Here is a 21,311-nt window from a genome sequence, read left to right on the forward strand (position 1 = left end):
CCCACCGTGAAGCGAGGGGGAGGAGGTGTGGGGGTGCATTGCTAGTGACACTGTTGGTGATTTATTTAGAATTCAAGGCATACTTAACCATTATGGCTACCACAGCATTCTGCAGCGACATGCCATCCCATCTGGTTTGCGCTTAGTGGGACTATCATTTGTTTTTCAACAGGACAATGACCCAACACACCTTCAGGCTGTGTAAGAGCTGTTTGACCAAGAAGGAGAGTGATGGAGTGCTGCATCAGATGACCTGGCCTCCACAATCACCCTACCTCAACCCAATTGAGATGGTTTGGGATCAGTTGGACTGCAGAGTGAAGGAAAAGCAGCCAACAAGTGCTCAGCATATGTGGGAACTCCTTAACTTTTGGAAAAGCATTCCAGGAGAAGCTGGTTGAGAGAATGCCAATAGTGTGCAAAGCTGTCATCAAAGCAAAGGATGGCTACTTTGAAGAATTTAAAATATATTTTGATTTCTTTAACCTCTCTGGTATAAGTGGGACGCTAGCTTCCCACCTCGACAACAGCCAGTGAAATTGCAGGGCACCAAATTCAAAACAACAGAAATCCCATAATTACAATTCCTCAAACAGACAAGTATTATCCACCATTTTAAAGATAAACTTCTTGTAAATCCAACCACAGTGTCCGATTTCAAAAAGGCTTTACTGGGAAAGCACACCATGCGATTATGTTAGGTCAGCACCTAGTCACAGAAAACCATACAGCCATTTTTCCAGCCAAAGAGAGGAGTCACAAAAAGTAGAAATAGAGATCAAATTAATCACTAACCTTTGATGATCTTCATCAGATGGCACTCATAGGACTTCATGTTACACAATACATGTATGTTTTGTTCGATAAAGTTCATATTTATATCCAAAAATCTCAGTTTACATTGGCGCGTTATGGTCAGAAATGCATTGTCTCAAACAAACATCCGGTGAAAGTGCAGAGAGCCACATGAAATTACAGAATTACTCATCATAAACATTGGTAAACGATACAAGTGTTAAACATACGAATAAAGATAAACTTCTCCTTAATGCAACCGCTGTGTCAGATTTCAAAAAAGCTTTACGGAGAAAGCACACTTTGGTATTATGTTAGGTCAGCACCTAGCCACAGAAACCCATACAGCCATTTTCCAGCCAAGGAGAGTGTCACAAAAGTCAGAAATAACATTAAAATGAATCACTTACCTTTGATGATCTTCATCTGGTGGTCTCAGGTCTCCATGTTAGACAATAAATGTTCGTTTTGTTTGGTAATGTCCCTCTATGACCAAAAACCTCCTTTTTGTTCACGCGATTTGTCCAGTAATCCGAATGCTTAAGGCACTATGTCCAGACAAAAAGTTTTTTTTTTAAAGTACAATAAAAGTTAGTAGAAACATGCCAAACGATGTTTAAAATCAAGCCTTCGGGTTGTTTTTGTCATAAATAATCAATCATATTTCAACCGGACAAAAGCTTCGTCAATAGGAAAGGAGAAACAAGAAAGGCGCGTTCCCGATCAGGCGCATGGCTGATGAATGGAAATTTCCACTGGCCACTGATTGAAAGTGCTGTATATTCCTCATTTTTCATAGTAAAAGCCTGAAACAATGCTTAAAGACTGGCCACATATAGAGGAAGCCACAGAGCTTGTGAACTGGGTCCTAAGTCTTTGTATGGTGGATAGGCTTTCAATGGAAAAACAGCCTTTCAAAATAATAGTACTTCCTGGTTGGATTTTCCTCGGCTTTTCGCCTGCCATATCAGTTCTGTTATACTCACAGACATTATTTTAACGGTTTTGTAAACGTTAGAGTGTTTTCTATCCAAATCTACTAATTATATGCATATCCTATCTTCTGGGCCTGAGTAGCAGGCAGTTTAATTTGGGCACGCTTTTCATCCAAAATTCCGAATGCTGCCCCCTACCCTAGTGAAGTTTTAAGTCATTGTTTTGGTTTCTACATGATTCCATATGTGTTATTTCATCGTTTTGATGTCTTCACCATTATTCTACAATGTTGAAAATAGTAAAAATAAAGAAAAACCCTTGAATGAGTAGGTGTCCAAACTTTTGACTGGTACTGTAGGTGTTTTGTAACTGATGTATCTTTCATTCATCAAATTGCGGGTGCACTGTTGGTGTTCGGATGCTGAAATTATTTTGTTATTTTTCTATTTTTCTCTCTGTTTTGGTGGGAGGGTCCCGTAAGTAAGAATTTCACTGTTGTTGACAGAGCATGTGACGAATACAATTTGGTTTGATTTTGATTTGTTGAAATGTCTTTGAAGGCTCAAAATGATCTTGCCTCAGAGTTTTCTATCCTCCAGCTTTTGTGTTTGTTGGCCTGTACAGTACATATCTTTGACTTTGTAATATGGTTTTGTGTAACATGTGGCCTGTGGAAGCTTTGTCACTGTAATGTGATCATAGAGAGGATCTCCTATCTGCAGTCCTCGCTCAACAATCTAGCACCGTCAGCAGGACCCCTTGATGCCACCCCCCCACCATTGCTACTCCGCCGTTCAATACGTTTCTTATAGGATACCGTTGAATAGGCAGAGTACTTAGTTTTATATGATGAGACTGACAGTAGAGGCGATTGAATTGTCCCTTCTGGTTTGAACCCAAATGAACACTGGCTGGGTGTGAGCATGGTTGGTGGCCATGGGCTGCTTGATAGCTGGTGAAAGACCACATGGGCTGACATGAGATGTATTATATAACCTGATTGGAGTTCAGTTTGGTACGCTCAAACATTGCATTCACCATTTATATTCAAACAGACCGCAAACGGCGGTTGTTTCTTCTGCTGTAGGTTTATTAGCGATATACACTGAGTGTACAAAACATTAGGAACACCTTCCTAATATTGAGCTGCACCCCCTTTTGTCCTCAGAACAGCCTCAATTCGTCGGGGCGTGGACTCTACAACGTGTCAAGCGTTCCACAGGGATGCTGGCCCATGTTGACCCCAAAGCTTCCCCACGGTTGTGTGAAGTTGTCTGGATGTCCTCTGGGTGGTGGACCATTCTTGATACACACAGGAAACTGTTGAGTGTGAGAGAGGAAAAACTACAGCGTTGCAGTTCTTGACACACAAACCGGTGCGCCTGGCACCCACTACCACACCCCGCTCAAAGACGAATATTTTGTCTTGCTCATTCACCCTCTAAATAGTACAAATACACAATCCCTGTCTCGATTGTCTCAAGGTTAACAAATCATTCCTTAAAAGAGCAGGTGTTTTTCATGTTTTGTACACTCAGTGTAGGTCTGTGTGAACTTGCTCGAGTTAAATGATCATCACTCATTCTGTTAGCTGACCAGATTCCTCTTTTCAATTCTCATTCAGGAACAAGAACAAGACACATTCCTAATTGTCCACAGGAATATCTGTTGCTATCCATTGTTGCGATAAACAAAAATATACTTATGAAGATGAATTGGCCATGCTGAAGCAAATATTTTGGAGCATCGCTATAGGCAACATGATATTTGCATTTCATCTGTCAAATCAAATGTATTTGTCACATGCTTGGTAAACAACTAGTGTAGACTAACAGTGAAATGCTTACTTACTGGTCCTTACTGGTCCAACAATGCAGAGAGAGAACATTTAGAAAAAGTAGAAAAGTAATAACATGTAATAATAAAAGTAATAAGAAATACACAATGAGTAACAAAATCTGGGCTATATACACAGGTTACCAGTACTGAGTCGAATTGCATGGGTATGAGGTAATTGAGGTAGATACAGATATGTACAAATAACTAGGAACAAAGTGACTAGGCAACAGGATAGATGATAAACAGTAGCAGCAGCTTATGTGAAAGCAAAAAAAATATATAGTGTAAAAAGGGTCTGTGCTGGTTGTCCGGGTAGCTATTTGGTTAACTATTGAACTAAGTATTTAGTCTTATGGCTTGGGGGGGTAAAAGCTCTTCAGGGTCCTGTTGGTTCCAGACTTGCTGCATTGGTACTGCTTTCCATGCGGTAGCAGGGAACAGTCTATAACTTGGAGTCTTTGACAATCTTTAGGGGCCTTCCTCTGACACCACCTGGTATTCTTTTTTTTTTACTAGGCAAGTCAGTTAAGAACAAATTCTTATTTTCAATGACGGCCTAGGAACAGTGGGTTAACTGCTTTGTTCAGGGGCAGAACAGCAGATTTGTACCTTGTCAGCTCAGGGATTTGAACTTGCAACCTTTTGGTTACTAGTCCAACGCTCTAACCACTATGCTACGCTGCCGCCCCAAGAGGTCCTGGATGGCAGGGAGCTCGCCCCCAGTGATTTACTGGGCCATATGCACTACCCTCTGTAGTGCCTTGCGGTCTGATGCCAAGCAGTTGCCATACCAAGCGGTGATGCAGCAAGTTAAGATGCTCTCAATGGTGCAGCTATAGAACTTTTTGAGGATCTGAGGACCCATGCCAAATCTTTTAAGCCTCCTGAGGGGGAAGAGGTGTTGTCATGCCCTCTTCACGACTGTGTTGGTGTGTGCGGACCACAATAGATCCTTAGTGATGTGGACACCGAGGAACTTGAAGCTCTCAACCCGCTCCACTACAGTCCCATCAATGTGAATGGGGTCGTGCCCGGAACTCCGTTTCCTGTAGTCCACGATCAGCTCCTTTGTCTTGCTATCATTGAGGGAGAGGCTGTTGTCTGAGCTTGTGTGTGCTTGTGTTTTAAGGGCGTCTGTGAATGTGTATATGCAGGATTCTTAGCATTTGTGAATGTTTTTGTTGTATTTCATACCATTTCTATCAAAGCCTCCATTCACGTCCATTCATAATTTAGAACCCTCACTACTGTTCTCTCCAGACTTCTTTTCATTTGCTTTTGTTTCCCCTTCCCTCCACCTTGACACAGTGCTTTTCCACACAGTGCTTTTCCCAGTTGCCCCAGGTCAGGAGACACCTTTCATTACCTCACCTGCTTTTCCCCTTTGGAACGCACTGCTATTTAATTTGGTTTGATTCGCGCCCTCTTCACCATCACAACCCTTCTGTCTACTCCTTTTTCCTCCCGTTCTTCCTGCTTTTGAATCAAAGGCTGGCGCAGCTTATACATACTTAAGCCCCCTTTTAAAAACTATACTTTTTCCTCAGCTGGAAAACATGTTTAAATATTTAGCACCCATATTCACAGCTGTTTGACACTTGTAATTCCTCGTCTTACAAGTCCCAAACAAACCGCGGAGAAGATCACACAGTCAGTCTGAATCACAGCTGTCATCAGTATTCACTTCGACTCTCCCCCCTTATTGAAATAATAAGGAATCATCTGAACTTTGGAAAATGGTGATAGTAACCACTGGTGTTTGATATTTAATAAAAGGCAGCAGAAAATGGAAGGAAGACATATTTTGAGCTGCGGCTGCATTGTTCTGGGGCTGTCTGTTAATAACTTACAACTGAAGTGCGGTTCTCCAACGGGGGGGGGGGGGGGGACAACAAAAACAAATCCAATTTTTATAGTTCCTAAGAAGGTCTTTGTTTCAAATGTAGGTGTCAGATAAAAAGGCATACGCGGAAATGGGGAAGGGGCGCGCACCAATGCACTCGCAGACGCACAATATTTATCATGGACTGTTTTTAAATCACTTGATGTTTAGCTGCATGAGAAGAACAATTATTTCGATAACAGGCCATTATTTCTTCAGGAAGCACGGTATATGGAAGGTATTTATTTATAGGTCAATGTGTATGCGTCTGTATATATGCATCCCTATGTGTGTCTGCGTGTATGAGTGCACGTGTTTGTGTGTTTATTCTTGTGATGTCTTGGTGACTCGGCTCCTCTGTCAAAGCCACAGGGGTAAAGGCTTGATATTGTCTGTTGTAGCTCACCAGGAGTGGCCAGCAACTTGGCACTTTGTTTAAATGAGTAGCAGGGAAGATTCTGACACTGACTGGGTGGCTTAGGGAAATGCACAAAATCACATTTATGAAGGGAGAAATTCTGCCCTTAGTCCGTCCTCTTGTCCCATTGCATAAGTAGAGAGATGGTTGTACAGATAAAATAAAATGGTTTATGTTGTTTTCTAATGTAGGTATTAGGTTATGGATTTGGGACTGGTTTAGTACTCATACCTATAAATGCATTTGAAACCTGTTTTGTGTACGCGGACCACCCTAGTTTTCCGCCTAGTTCGCTATATATACAAAAGTATGTGGACACCCCTTCAAATTAGTAGATTTGGCTATTTCAGCCACACCCGTTGCTGACAGGTGTATAACATCGAGCACAGAGCCATGCAATCTCCAAGGACAAACATTGGCAGTAGAATGGCCTTACTGAAAAGCTCAGTGGCTTTCAACGTGGCACCGTCATAGGATGCCACCTTTCCAACAAGTCAGTTCGTCACATTTCTGACTGGCTAGAGCTGCCCCGTGTCAACTGTAAGTGCTGTTACTGTGAAGTGGAAATGTCTCAATGCAACAACGGCTCAACTGCCAAGTGGTAAGAAAAACAAGCTCACAGAATGGGACCGCCAGTGCTGATGTGCGTAGCATGTAACAATCGTCTGTCCTCTGTTGCAACACTCATTACCGAGTCCCAAACTGCCTCTGGAAGCAACTTCAGCACAAGAACTGTTCGTCAGGAGCTTCATGAAATGGGTTTCCATAGCCGAGCAGCCACACATAAGCCTAAGATCACCATGCGCAATGCCAAGTGTCGGCTGGAGTGGTGTAAATCTCGCTGCCATTGGACTCTGGAGCAGTGGAAACACGTTCTCTGGAGTGATGCTTCACATCTGGCAGTCCGACGGACAATTCTGGGTTTGGCGGATGCAATAAGAACGCTACAGTACCTGCCAAATGTGTAGTGTCAACTGTAAAGTCTGATGGTGGTCTGGGGCTGTTTTTCATGGTTCAGGCTAGGCCTCTTCGTTCCAGTAAAGGGATTTTTTTGTTTGTATTATACCCCCCTTTTTCTCCCCAATTTCCGATCTTGTCTCATCGCTGCAACTCCCCAACAGGCTCAGGAGAGGCGAAGGTGGAGTCATTTGTCCTCCGAAACATGACCCACCTAACCACTCTCCTTAATACCTGCCAGCCAAACCCGGAAGCCAGCCACACCAATGTGTTGGAGTAAACACCGCTCAACTGGTGACCGGAGTCAGCCTGCAGGCCCCCGGAGTCAGCCCCCAGCCTGCCACAAGGAGTCACTAGAGCGCGATGAGCCAAGTAAAGCCCCACCGGCCAAACCCTCCCCTAACCTGGACGATGCTGGGCCAATTGTGCGCCGTCCTATGGGACTCCCGGCGACAGCCAGTTGTGGCACAGCCCGGGAATTAACCCGGGTCTGTAGTAACGCCTCTAGCACTGGGATGCAGTGCGCCACTCGGGAGGCTCAGTGAAGCGAAGTCTTAATGCTACAGCATTCAGTGACATTCTAGACGATTCTGTCCTTCCAACTTTGTGGCAACAGTTTGGGGAAGACCCTTTCCTGTTTCAGCATGACAATGCCCCCGTGCAAAAAGCGAAGTCCATACAGAAATCGTTTGTTGAGATCGGTGTGGAAGAACTTGACTGGCCTGCACGGAGCCCTGACCTCAACCCCATCAAATTGGAACACCGAGCCGGGCCTAACATCAGTGCCAGACCTCACAAATGCTCTTGTGGCTGAATGGAAGCAAGTCCCTGCAGCAGTGTTCCAACATCTAGTGGAAAGCCTTCCCTTATAGCAGCGAAGGTGGGACCCACGCCATATTAATGCCTGTGATTTTGGAATGAGATGTTCGACTAGCAGGTGTCCACATACTTTTGGTTACTTTCCTGTTGGTTGGTTTATATCTCTGGCTGAAGTCGTTATATGACCGGTGATGTGGTGTCGTTACTGGATCTGTGCCGGCTGGGCTGCACTCTCACCCCTTCCTTCAGGTTACGTCAGCGTCAAACCTGGCTGGGCGCATTATTCTAATGACCCCCCTCCCACCCCACAAACGCTACCACCAGCACATCCCCGAATAACCCCCCACCGAAAAGTAGACAGAACGAGGGAGAGAGAGAGAGAGAGATAGCGGGAGAGAGAAATTCAGGGAAATGCTTTGAAGTGGCTTTTCACCGCAGCGAGTCTGCTGGCCGTCTCCCCGAGACGTGTCACCTTTGCCGAGAGGGAATAGGAAAATCACGTTTCGAATGGTAATGATAACATACTAATCACTTGAGCTCTTTGAAGAACGGGGGAGTGAGCTACTCTGTCAGTATCCCCGGCTTCCTTGTGCTCCGAGGCACACAGGCACAGCCATGGTCTAGGTGTATTAGCTTAAGCGTTGCATGTCAATACGTCCCCTCCATCTCCGCCGATCCATAGGGGCTCATTAAGCCGAGCTGACTCCCTTCTCTCTCCCCGCACGGCGCGCATCGGCACACCACCGTCACACTGCACACCCAGACACCCGCCAACCCCCTTCTCTCTCTCCCTCCTCTCCACCTCAGTCTCTCCCACCAACATCCTCCGCCCCTCCCTCCCTTTAACTATTAAAAGTATTTCTGCAGTTTTAAATGACATCTGTCAACCACCAAGGAGAAGACGAGTAAAAAAATAAATAAAAAATGGAGGCATTTTTTTTCTTCTCTGTTCCCATCCCTCTGATTGTCAAAGTTTGAAAAGTGGGATGTCGTCTTATTGTATCTATTTTATTTCCTTGGAGTGATTAGCTGGTACACATCTTTGACAGGTTAACTAGAACTAGAGATTCCAGCGCTCCTCTCTCCCTCTTTCAAAACGGGTGGAAACCCCTTTCAGGGAGAGTTACCATTCATCTGAGTGGTGGATCTATGGTACGTCTATGGTAGCCTTGTTGGGCTTGCATAACATAACTCGTGTTAAAAGGGTTTAAAACGTCACACATGTAGGTTCAATAAAGACATGACTACTGAAAGACTGGAGAATCCCAAGGCAAATTACATATATGTAGGCCTAGATGTATAATTGAGTTCAGGTTATTATAAAAGATGGTACAACCCTTGACTGTGACTTTTCCGCATATCTATCTGAATGGCTTGTTAGGACCATTGATAATGTAATAATACAATGACATTGAATGTGGTGATTAGCAAATAAATGCAAGACAATTATATTTATTTTAACGCAGCTCATTTTACGAAACATATTTCTAGCTTTGCGAACACGACAGTGGTTAAATATGTTTTTGTGAATGTGAAAACATTTGTGACTCCACGGATTGATTACATTTGTGACCAGCGTTTTACGCATTTGTGTCTTTCTTTACATTTGTGAGTTGTGTTTTACGGTCAATTTGTGCAGATTAATGATCTGGCATCCAGATTTGGAGATCTTAAAAATTAATTATCTTAAAAATAAATAAATAATAATCCTAGCTTTCTTTCCTCCTTTCCTTGCTCCCTTTCCTTCCCTAGCACCCTTTCCTCGCCTCCTTTACTAGTTCCCTTTTCTCCTTTCTTAGCCTATTTCCTTTCTCCCTTTCCTTCCTTTCCTCCCCCCCTTAGCTTTCCTAGCTCCCTTTCCTTGTTTCCTTTCCTAGCACCATTTCCTTTCCTCTTTTCCTCCTAAAGGAGGAAAGGAATATATGAAAGGCGGAAAATAAATGGGGCCAGGAAAGGAAACAAGGAAAGGAAATGGGGGGAAGCTAGGAAATTATAGAATAAGAGGGAAAGGGAGAATGGTAAAAGGCTAGAGAAGGAAAGTAAGCCAGGAAATGAGGAAAGGATGCTAAGATGGGAGGAAAGGATAGAATGAAAAGAGTGCTAGGAAACAAAGAAGAGGAAAGGAAGCTAGGATACCAAATGGATGCATTTCTAACAGTAAGTATTTGATATATTTGTTTTTATGATATTTTTAAGAGAACTGAAGATCTCCTAATCTTGATGCTGTGTCATTAATATGCACAAACTGATCCATAAAATGCAACTCACAAATATGTGGGGCAACTCACAAATGTAATTAAAGTCACAAATATACTGATTAAAAATATAAATGCAACCACTTCAAAGATTTTACTGAGTTACAGTTCATTTAAGGAAATCTGTCAATTGAAATAAATAAAGTCCTAATCTATGGATTTCACATGACTGGGAATGCAAATATGCATCTGTTGGTCACAAAAGAATGTAGGGGAGTGGATCAGAAAACCAAGTCTGTGTCTGGTGTGACCACCATTTGCCTCATACAGCGTGACACGTCTCCTTCGCAGAGAGTTGATCAGGCTGTTGATTTGTTGCCTGTGGAATGTTGTCCCACTTATCTTCAATGGCTGTGTGAAGTTGCTGGATATTGTTGGGAACTGGAACAAGCTGTCGTACACGTCGATCCACAGCATTCCAAACGTGCTCAATGGGTGACATGTCTGCCATGCAGGCCATGGAAGAACTGGGACATTTTCAGCTAACAGAAATTGTGTACAGATCCTTGCAACATGGGGCCGTGCATTATCATGCTGAAGCATGAGGTGATGGCGGCGGATGAATGGCACAACAATGGGCCTCAGGATCTCATCACGGTATCTCTGTGCATTCAAATTTCCATTGATAAAATGCAATTGTGCTCGTTGTCTGTAGCTTATGCCTGCCTGCCTACCCATACCATAACCCCATCGCCACCATGGCGCAATGTGTTCACAACGTTGACATCAGCAAACCACTCACCCACACAACGCCATACACGTGGTCTGCTGTTACATGAGGCCGGTTGGACGCCAAATTCTCTAAAACAACGTTGGAGGCGGCTTATGGTAGAGAAATGAGCATTCAATTATCTGGCAACATCTCTGGTGGACATTCCTGCAGTCAGCATGCCAATTGCACACTCCCTCAAAACGTGAGACATCTGTGGCATTGTGTTATGCAACAAAACTGCACATTTTATTGTCCCCGGCACAAGGTGCACCTGTGTAATGATCATGCTGTTTAATCAGCTTCTTGATATGTCACACCTGTCAAGTGGATGGATTATCTTGGCAAAGGAGAAAGGCTCACTAACATGGATATAAACAAATTTGTGCACACAATTTGAGAGAGCTTTTTGTGCGTATGGAAAATGTCTGGGATCTTTTATTTCAACTCATAGAACATTGGACCAACACTTTACATGTTGCGTTTATATTTTTGTTCAGTGTACATAAAATGCAGGTCATAAATGTAATCCGTGGCGTCACAAATGTTGTCCCATTTCTAAAATGTGCTCTTAATCCAACGAATGTATTTGCTAAGCATCATTTGTTTTTTGTTAACGTATGCTTTTAGATCATGACATATGTTTGACTGGGATTTTTATTTCAATGTTGCATTCTGTATTTGCAAAGCCAATTTTTTGTTGTTGTTTATGACTCACTACTCAACCACTTCTAACAGGGGCCAATATGTATGGAAAGTTTTGTTCAAATGGAAATGGGATGCGGTCAAAACAGGGATTGAAATCAAACTGAACGACCTGTCTTTCAGAAGGGAACGGCTCGGGGCGGATGTTGGCCATGTCATTCACTGATATTGTTGATGCCAAATGTAACATTCTATTACAACTCCTACCAGTGTCTAGATAAACAAAGCACCTCTGTCGTTGAAAAATGATCAAATCAATCACTTGCTTATTTAAGAAACACAAAGTACCTTGATACCCCTTTTAGAACTGCTGTATATCGTTTCAATGGGCAGCCGTGTCAGTTGTTGATACCTATGAGTATGTCAACATACAGTGCACTCTGTGTGCAAGGCTTGATATGCTGTTGTGGAGATGTATTCTGTAACTGGATATCGTGGTTGTAAGGATTACTGTTAGTCTATACAAGGATAATCTAGTATTGTAAGTAGCCGATACTGACTGGTCAGCACCGGTATAGTGTTTGCACATGCCGTTTAAGAGTACCTACAATCCATTATTGTCAATATATCTCAGTGTCCATTTGTTTAGGATGTAGCTGTCACTGGTCCTTGTTTATATGATTGCATGGTACATGTCGCTGATGTGTTGTGTTGTGTATTCTGCTATTTGTTTTCGTGCTTTCTGTTTATTCAGCCTTCAGTAATTATGTTAGGCTATTGTTGCATTCTTTTTACGTAGCACACTTCCAAATTCGTTGGCGTGATATGGTCCTATGGTCACTTCCTGAAGTGGTCTACTTGGTCTGTCATCATCCATTTGCCACACCAGTAGAAATTTCGAGAAAGCAATATCTTTCTTATGTACCATAACCAAATACATTAGGAGAGTAAATGTGTTTGATTTCCACTTTAATGAGGGTTTTCTCCTTAATTCCAGAGCCATCGCCTTGACAGGTTAATTCTTTTTTGAACTTGAAAGCTGCAAATGATAATTTATTACATCTCAATCAGCTCTTCCTCCCTCCCTCAACTTTGCCCTCCACGCTAAATGTGAAGTAATTACTTGCAGTAGACTGAAGAAGACGAGGAGGGGAAATAAAAATTCAAAAAAGAGAAGAACCTTCTGGTGATTCTTATTTTAATATTGATTAAGAATAGATACTTTATTGTACTTATAGTTTTCTTAGGTTTTTTTGCAGTAACAACTGTGTGATATGCCCCCCAACTCAACATGCATGTTACCGATATTTCACCGGCTACACATGGTTGTTAATGAAGAATATTGGAACTGGCCATTGCTGTTGTGGTCGTAGTGGTGGTCTGTGTTTTGGTGACAGTGTTGAGATGTTTCTCTGAAACGCTTCCCAGCCCTCTCAATCATAATTTTTCTGTCTCGTTTTTCTCCAATTTGTTTTAGAGAGCACATCTGTTGGACAACACAGAGAAGCTGGAAAGGTCATCTCGGAGGCTGGAAGCTGGCTACCAGATAGCAGTGGAAACCGGTATGCATTCTGTTTGGTTGGAAGGGGGGGGGTGTGAGTGAGTGAGCGACAGCAAATTGTCTCGCTCGTACGTGAGGTGGATAGAGAGAGAGAGGAAAAAACTCCTTGACGACTGGTGACATTTTCAGGAGCACATCAAAGGCAAGCAAGGGAGAGAGAGGTGTACGGGCGACAGAGCAGGCGCCGCTGCTCCTCGTTTGGCTCCTGGGAAAAACACACGCTCTTCTCCCCTGCATCTGCGCGCGTGTATGTGTGTGAGTTGTTTTTTTATAGCGCCAAAAAGACAGGGGTCTACTGAAATAAACAACATCAGCGTTTCCTCCACTAGTTCTTAATTTAGAGACCCAAACAAACCACAAAAAACATCTAGAACATCTAGAACAGAAAGTAATGTGTTTTCCTCATTACCAAGGTTAGTCTTTTAAAATCTTTAAATATGGAGAAATTATCTCGTTTGGATTTTAAATAGATTAAACCAGTTATTCGTTTTTTCTCCTCCTGACAGTCACAACATTATTGAGTCACAGTGTATTCCTTAGAGAGATATCAAAGCTCATTCTTGAAGTATCAACTGGCTTTCTGTGGCTTCCGCTGTAGTTTTGAAAAAGTTTGTTCATTTACACTATAATGGAGGAATGGCGCGCGTGTGACATCGACAGATTTAATCATTCACGTCGAGAAAGGGGTGCACAGACCACTGCCTTTTGATGTTCAGTAAGTAGAACTCACAAATTCATAAATACAATCTGCATTCTCTGCTTAAAAATGTCGTTTCATATGATTCTCTGATGATCTCCGAGACGTATATTATTCTTGTTTTCCCCGTGTCGAACTCTGTGGCAGACCCTATTTTGATTCCATTCGGTCACGTATTTCAGTTGAATGGCTCTTTTTGATGGTTTGTCTAGTGCGTTGGTTGGTGTTAAAGAAATGGTCCGTGTTCTACCCGTGTTCTGTACCTCCCGGGCCCATTACTTTCCACAGTAAGGGCTAGTCATGCGCCCTCTGAACCCTCATCTGCTCTGTTTGTGCGGCTAACTGAGAACAATGGTTGTTTATCCTGGTCTCACACACACTGCTCACTGCTCAGGTCTACACCAGCAGTGAGTTGTTTGGGGTTTGGTGGGGTGTGAGCCTTTGTCACCTCGTGTTTAATCTGTGACCCCCCCCTCACCCTCCTGTCGGTCCCGGCCCTCCGCTCAGATGCACAACCTGAAACGACAAATGCTCAGGGAGAACCAACGCTGAGAGGCAACAGCCGAGTCACGTTGGGAACACTGTCAGACCACAGACAACAAACAATCTTACAACTCAAATGTGTTGAGACCCCAGACATGTGAGAAATGCAGTGCCTTCAAAAAGTATTCACACCCCTCGACTTAAAAAAAAAAAAAAATTGTTGTATTTACAGCCTGAATTAAGCGTTTATTAAATTGACATTTAGTGTCACTGGTCTACACACAATACTGCATAATGTCAAAGTGGAATTATGTTTTTAGAAATTAATCAAAAATGAAAAGCGGAAATGTCATGAGTCAATAAGTATTCATACGCTTTCTTATGGCAAACCTAAATAAGTTCAGGAGTAAAAATGTGCTTACGTAGCATGATTTTTGAATGACTATGTCATCTCTGTACCCCACACATGCAATTATCTGTAAGGTCCCTCGGTCGAGCAGTGAATTTCAAACACAGATTGAACCACAAAGACCAGGGAGGTTTTCCAATGCCTCGCAAAGAAGTGTAGATCGGTGACAATAATACAAAATAAAAAATATTCTAAAACATGCATCCTGTTTGCATCAAAGCACTGAAGTAAAACTGCAAAAAACGTGGCAAAGAAATGTACTTTAAGTCCTGAATAAAATGCGTTATGTTTGGGGCAAATACAACACATCACTGAGTACCGCTCTTTATATTTAGTATCATATCTTTATATTTTCAAGCATGATGGTGGGTGCATCATGTTATGGGTATGCTTGTCATCGGCAAGGACTAAGGAGTTCTTTAGAATAAAAAGAAACTGAATAGATAAAATCCTAGAGCAAAACCTGGTTCAGTCTGCTTTCCAACAGACACTGGGGGACAAATTCACCTTTCAGCAGGAAAATGACCAAAAACACAAGGCCAAATATACACTGGAGTTTCTTACCAAGAAGACATTGAATGTTCCTGAGTGGCCTAGTTACAGTTTTGACTTAAATCGTCTTGAAAATCAATGGCAAGACTTGAAAATGGCTGTGTAGTGATGGTCAACAACGAACTTGACAGAGCTTGAAGAATTGTTCAAGTAATAATGTGCAAATATTGTACAATCCAGGTGTGCAAAGCTCTTAGAGACTTACTCAAAAAGACTCAGAGCTGTAATCCCTGCCAAAGGTGATTCTAACATGTATTGACCCAGGGGTGTGAATGTACATGAGAGGGGCGCTGAGGGGCGATGTACATGAGATATTTCTGTTTTTAATTTTCAATAGAATTTTCAGTAAACCTTGTTTTCACTTTGTCATTATGGGGTATTGTGTGTCAATTTTAATACTTTTTTGAATTCCGGCTGTAACACAACAAAATGTGGATTAAGTCAATGGGTGTGAATAGTTTCTGAAGGCACTGAGAACACCAACGTTGACTAGTGGTCATTCATCCCAGGTGGTTTATGAATTTATGTGGCCAACCAATGCTGCTTCAAGAACCTGCACTGCATATTCACATCGGTGGACAATCACAGCACCACGAGAAGACATGAAATTCAGTGGGGCAATCCAGCTAATGGATATTTTTGGTTTTGCAGTCATTTTGTTTAATCTTTTTCGTTGTATTTTAGTGTTGACAAAATTCACAGAAGATTTTTGAAAGATTTTTTGTGCAGGTGCTCAATTCACTTGTTTGGCCTAGCAAACGCCCCATTCAGTTCTCTCACTTTCAAACTATAAGAGAAAATGATACAAGTATGTACCAGGCTTTTATTCATCGTTCTGACGCATAAACATTTCTACACTTTTAAGATGGCTTAAAATGGATAAAGGATATGCTTTGAAATGTTGAATGTCGGGATGGATATTGTCTTAAAAGGGTTAAACAATAGTAGTCTGTGCGTTGTGTTTGTCCAATCAAAGACTTACTCTGGTCATAAATATGCTGTTACACGACACAAACTCTTACTATGACGGAAAATTAAAGCATCCTTAGTGAAGAACAGTTAGTGTAGCTATTTTACAATAATTCAAAGTCGCCCTCCAAATCCACACAATATATAATTATGCCCCATAAGTACTGTAATTGACCAATGGGGAGAAAAAAATATTTAAAGACAGTTTCTCTTTTCTTTCAAAGAGAGAGATCCTGAACAAAGGCATAAAAAAAAAGATGGCGCTCCAACTACTGCTTGCCCCCCCTTTACTTTGGCATCGATAACATTCCACTTAATGACCACAAATCAAAAAAGCCAGGGTACCATAAGGTCACTTTATAAAAAAGACGTCCTCTCAGTTCTTTGAAATGGTGAGTCTTCACAGAATATAATTTTAGAGAATTTATTTGAGCACTGTTTTTTTTTCTTTCTATTTCACGCTCTCCAGTGTATTTTGGAAAGCGCTGGCTTGCCAAGAGCACTGAAAGCCCTTTGAGGGATATTGAGAAGGCTCTGTGGACATCCCAAGCTATTTACCACACACACCCTTAAGAACCAGCCTCTGTTTGTCTCATAAATAAAGTATAGAACTTCATTAGTGGAGGGCAGAGACTTAAAAGGCGCGCATATGAACATGCAGACGGAGGGCTAGCCTGTTTTAAAGAGAGCCCTAAGTACAGGAGGAGGGCATGTAGTTAGCCAATTTAAACGCATTTGAATCAAGGGTGTCTGCAAGCCCAAAATATGAGGAGGCTAGACTGACTCCAAATCAAAGAGGTCAGATTCTGAGGCACAATTTGACTTTGTGAAGATGTGAGAGGGGTCTGATTGGACATGTTTAGAGATGGATGGCATGTCAGATTCCATTTTGTAGATGTACTGAAGTGCTCTCTCCCCTTGATTAGAATCAATTGGAGAGGTAGAGGGTAGAGTTAGTTTTGTTTGCTGAGGGGCGATTAATACAATACTGGCTCCCTTTGAAGTGCATACACTTACAGTATACCTGAACACTATACACGTACATACTGTACTCAATTGATTATTGATTATTAATACTTTTTGAGAAAATAAAGAGAAATACAATCACTCTGTTTAAACTTAAGATGCTTCTGGGAGTAATTTGTTTTGTTTAGCCTGTACCGGTGTATGTTTGCTAGATGGCACACGTTAGTGTTTTGAAGTAATATTTTTCCCCATCTATGATTTAACAGGCATATTATTGTACATGTATTGGATATTAATCATTAGAAAAAACAGAGGCCTCTAATCTTGGCTCCACCAAAATGTCAACCCCCTTTTCCTCTTTTTAAGCTCAGCAGTCGAAAACAAAGCAAAGCAACTGATACAAACCAAAGCAACTGATACAAACCACAAAGTGGGCAAAACGAATAAAAGAGAAACTCAAGGGGCCAGCGATGAAGCCGAGATCGCTCCTCGGCTCGCGGCCCCGGTGTCGGTGCTCTGATCGATGGGGGAAAATGAAATCAGCTCATTAGGGATTGATTTCAGCCCTGTTTAGATAAGCAGAGAGGGTCGGGGCCCGGCCCCTGGTGGCCCCTCGGCAGCCCAAAGTTCACTCTGTGCCAGGCAGAGAGCAGCACCGCAGGCCATCAACTTTATTAGCACTGAGATAAGCTGATTAGACCTTGTCAATCAAAGGTGCCAATGACTCAATCGACAGCCTTTCTTTTTCTTCCCTTCTCTCTCTCTCCCTCCCACTCTCAATCTCCCTCGCTTTTTATGATAAATCATTGAAGCGACCAACAAAGCAGTAGGCAGACATCGTGGGCTAAGCTAAGCAGCCCTGCAGTTGTCACCAAGGCGGACGTGCAGGGACCCTGTGATGATGTGACAACTGTATTACAGATTAGATCAATTTGTTTTAGAGCAGTTTGATTTCCAACTGCAGCGGTATTAAAAGTCGAGGGGAGGAGAGGGAGGGAGAGAGCATTGATTGTCGTCATCGAACATGACTCCAGCGGCAGAGCACAGGGTGTTGGGGACACAGATAACTAAATAGATAAATGATGGGGTGGAGAAATAAATAAATATGTTTTGTAAACATACAAAAAGACCTCGGCACTCGTTTGAAGCAAAGCATGGCTTTGAGACTTGCTGTGAGTCCATGGGTGCTGGAGTGCCTCAGTAACATGGCTCACGCTTGTCCCCGGCTTGCACGATCTCCCCCCTCCATCTTAGTCCTTTCTTTCTCTGTTTCTCTTCTCACTCTCTTAATTTCTCCCCGTTCTGTCTTAAGATCAGACTTTATCATTCTTTTGGTGTTTAGCCACCAAAGTGATGCTTGCGCTTCAAATCCTTTTTGGCTAAACACTTAGCAAATGACATAACAAGCTATATTTAGCAATACCCAGAAATCATTTTTAGGAACTGGCTTTCAACGTTGAATTTTCTTTTCTTGTTCTCTTTTTATGAGACAACACATTTATAACTGATGTTGACGGGTTTTGTGCTATTTGGTAACAGAGGACAAAATCTAACAAAAAATCAAACTATATGTCAATACCATTTAGCATCATTGTATCAAATCCAGCTACATTGTGTGTCGGGCAAAGAGGAAAAAAAGGGAAGGGGGAAAAAGGTCATATTCTGCTAACTGGTATCATTTGTTATTTATCAGAGAGTCTAGTTAGTCACAAAATAGTATACTGAAGCCTAATATTCCCTCTCCTCATAATGTTCATAATAGTGAAAATGTAAGTTACGAATCTGTTCATCTGTTGATTTCAATTTGAATAGCTTACATTGTGGTGTTGTTTACATGGTCCTCTTTGTCGTTGTTTGAAGGAAGTTTAGTTTATTAGGATCCCCATTAGCTTCTGCACACGCAGCAGCTACTCTTCCTGGCGTCCACAAAAAAACGTACAAATACATCACAAAGTACAGAACGGTTATAGACAAGAACAGCAAAAGATATTACAGAAAAATACAAAGTAATACATTGTCAAGACACCAAACTATTTACACACTATTCATATATGCATATTCATATATTTATCTACAGTACAGTTATATTACATCTTTATAAAGAGGAGAGGCGCTGTGATACAATGTTTTTAAATTAACGTTTTAAAGCTAAATTAACAATAAAGTGCTTCACATGGTCTAGGGTGGGGTAGATTTTGTATTTACAAAATGTATTAAGACTAAATATTTTGCGCGTCACATCCAAATAATAGAGCCAAGTTTATCCAAGAAGTAGTGAATTGATTAATACAATGTATTCAGATCATTTACACATAGGTTGTGGCGTCTATGTTGAGATATACCCATTGTAGATCACTTTCTTAGGAATGTAGGCTCTATCTCCACTTCTGCTTCAGCTTATTCATTCTGTGGCACAGTGTCATTTTAATATTTCAGTATGTTCTTGTTCATTTGTCTTTTATAAGGACAGTTTGCTAAAGTGGATTTCCTCGAGGTATAGCATATTCAATAACTTTCGTTTTTTGTAGTCTGATAAAATCTGAATGCTGTGGTGTTTCAAAAAGAATAGGAAGTTATTTGATAATTGTTTGATTCATGGCGCTGAGAGATGGGATTAAAATATTTCACAGCTTGAGTTTGCAGTTAGGTAGAAAGGAGGCCTTTTATTAAATATTTTTTAAGGGGGAAATGTATTTGTCTTTTGTCTCAAGGAAAGAAATCAATTCTAAGAAATATAGACGGAATATAGCCCGAAACTGTATTTCTGACATATATACGCCTTAACGTATAGCCTAACATTTTGCTTTCAGTAAATCTACCCACGGGTAAGCTGTTTATCGGTAAACCCCCCCGGCGGATGAAAGGCCTCGTAATAATGATTTTTTTCTCTCCTAATCGGGCCTTGTCAGCGAGGCGTCTTATCGTGGAGAGGAAAATGACACCGATCCTATCGAGAGCCCGAGTCCGAGTCGGAGGCGTGTGTGTCCCCCCCCCCACCCCCCTCCCCCCCAATCATGGCCGGCCGTGGCCTCGCCATATCTAGCGCTGCCACAAACGGCGAGCGCCGCTTTTTTCTTGTGGACTTCAAAAACGACGCGAGTCATTAAAATTGCACCCGCGTTTGGCTGCGGGTGTCAGCCGCTCCAGAGCGAAAATGCGATGTGGGAAGAGGAGACTCGCTAAATGTGCTAATTCCTGCCTCACATGTTTACGGCTTAATTTTAATCGGTTTGAGGGAGGAGGAGGGGAGGAAAACTTTTTTTGGGGGGGGGGCAATGAGAACCTCACATTGAAATAAATCGCCATTATCTTTGACACCCTAGGACTCAGCTGTTCCAAGGATTTAGGTGTCCACTGGCAACGGTGTATATTGTGGCACACAAAAAGTGTTTACGCTTGAACTGTGGTAGCTAAGGTGCAATCGCTGGTTTCAGCCTGCACAGACAAAGGCCCGACTCGACACAATGGCCAGCCAGCATACAGACCCCTCAATGCAAGAGCTCAACCAACAGACTTGAGTGTGTGTGGGGTTCATCTGTGTGTTTGCTTGTCTGTCTGTCTGTTGGTCCGCAGGTGTTTTTCGCAAGAATCGGACTTGCGACGTTAGCTCAAGTTAAGTGGACTCGTCGAGGCGGCCATATCAGAATGAAGCTATGGAGATGTTTGTGAGAAATGAAAGTGACCCAGTCGTCATACATAGCTTTTCCAGAATTCAGGAGTGATCAGAATACTTCTTGCTCCAGTTAAGTTCTATTATTACTGCTAGCATAGCATCCTGTTAGCAGCCCATTTAGTCTGCATGGTGGATGCTAACAAGGATCACCGGTGTTAAGAGAAAGCGGTGGATCTACAGTAATTAGACTTTTAGTAGAATGATAAGCTTCAACAAAGAGCAGGCTTCCTATCGACATAACGAGAGTCTTAAAGTAATGATTAGCCTATGAAGCTTAGACTGGAAGGATAGACCTCTGAGCATTTCTTCTTCTTAGTGCAGCATTGTAATAAGAAAGGTTTCCCCCTTCAAGTACAGAAGGCAACATTACCAAAAGAAGGATAAAACCCATGGAAGGTCAACAAATCATTCATTGGATTGATGTAAACATGAATACATTGGGAGGCAGTTTAATAATACAACAATGTATAAAGACCCATTCTGATCAATGTTTAATTCAGCGGTGTCATTCATTATTACGTTGATATAAATGATACACAAGGCCACTTAAACAAAACAAATATTTATGAGGGAAAAAACGAAGTGCTCATATTACACTTTACAATGAACAATTGTTGGTGAACATGTTGATTTATAGTAATACCTGTTCACAATGTAGCCTGATCTCACATTTTCAAAAAGCACATTTAAAAAGGTAGACATTTTATTTCAAACCACAAACCTGCCTCTTTTCTGTTATTTCGAGG

At 42.0% G+C, this 21,311-nt stretch overlaps 1 protein-coding gene across 2 annotated transcripts in view; it reads left to right on the plus strand.

The window, feature by feature from the left end:
* vti1a (vesicle transport through interaction with t-SNAREs 1A) overlaps positions 1 to 21,311 on the plus strand; it is a 176,293-nt gene that overhangs the window by 52,565 nt on the left and 102,417 nt on the right. For both annotated transcript variants that reach the window (XM_038974861.1, XM_038974862.1), the window contains exon 5: positions 12,733 to 12,817. In XM_038974861.1, the coding sequence (XP_038830789.1) occupies positions 12,733 to 12,817 (85 nt within the window). The remainder of the gene's footprint in view (positions 1 to 12,732; positions 12,818 to 21,311) is intronic.

The sequence above is a fragment of the Salvelinus namaycush genome, chromosome 35 (genome assembly GCF_016432855.1).
Source record: "Salvelinus namaycush isolate Seneca chromosome 35, SaNama_1.0, whole genome shotgun sequence".
In the NCBI taxonomy this organism is placed as follows: Eukaryota; Metazoa; Chordata; class Actinopteri; order Salmoniformes; family Salmonidae; genus Salvelinus; species Salvelinus namaycush.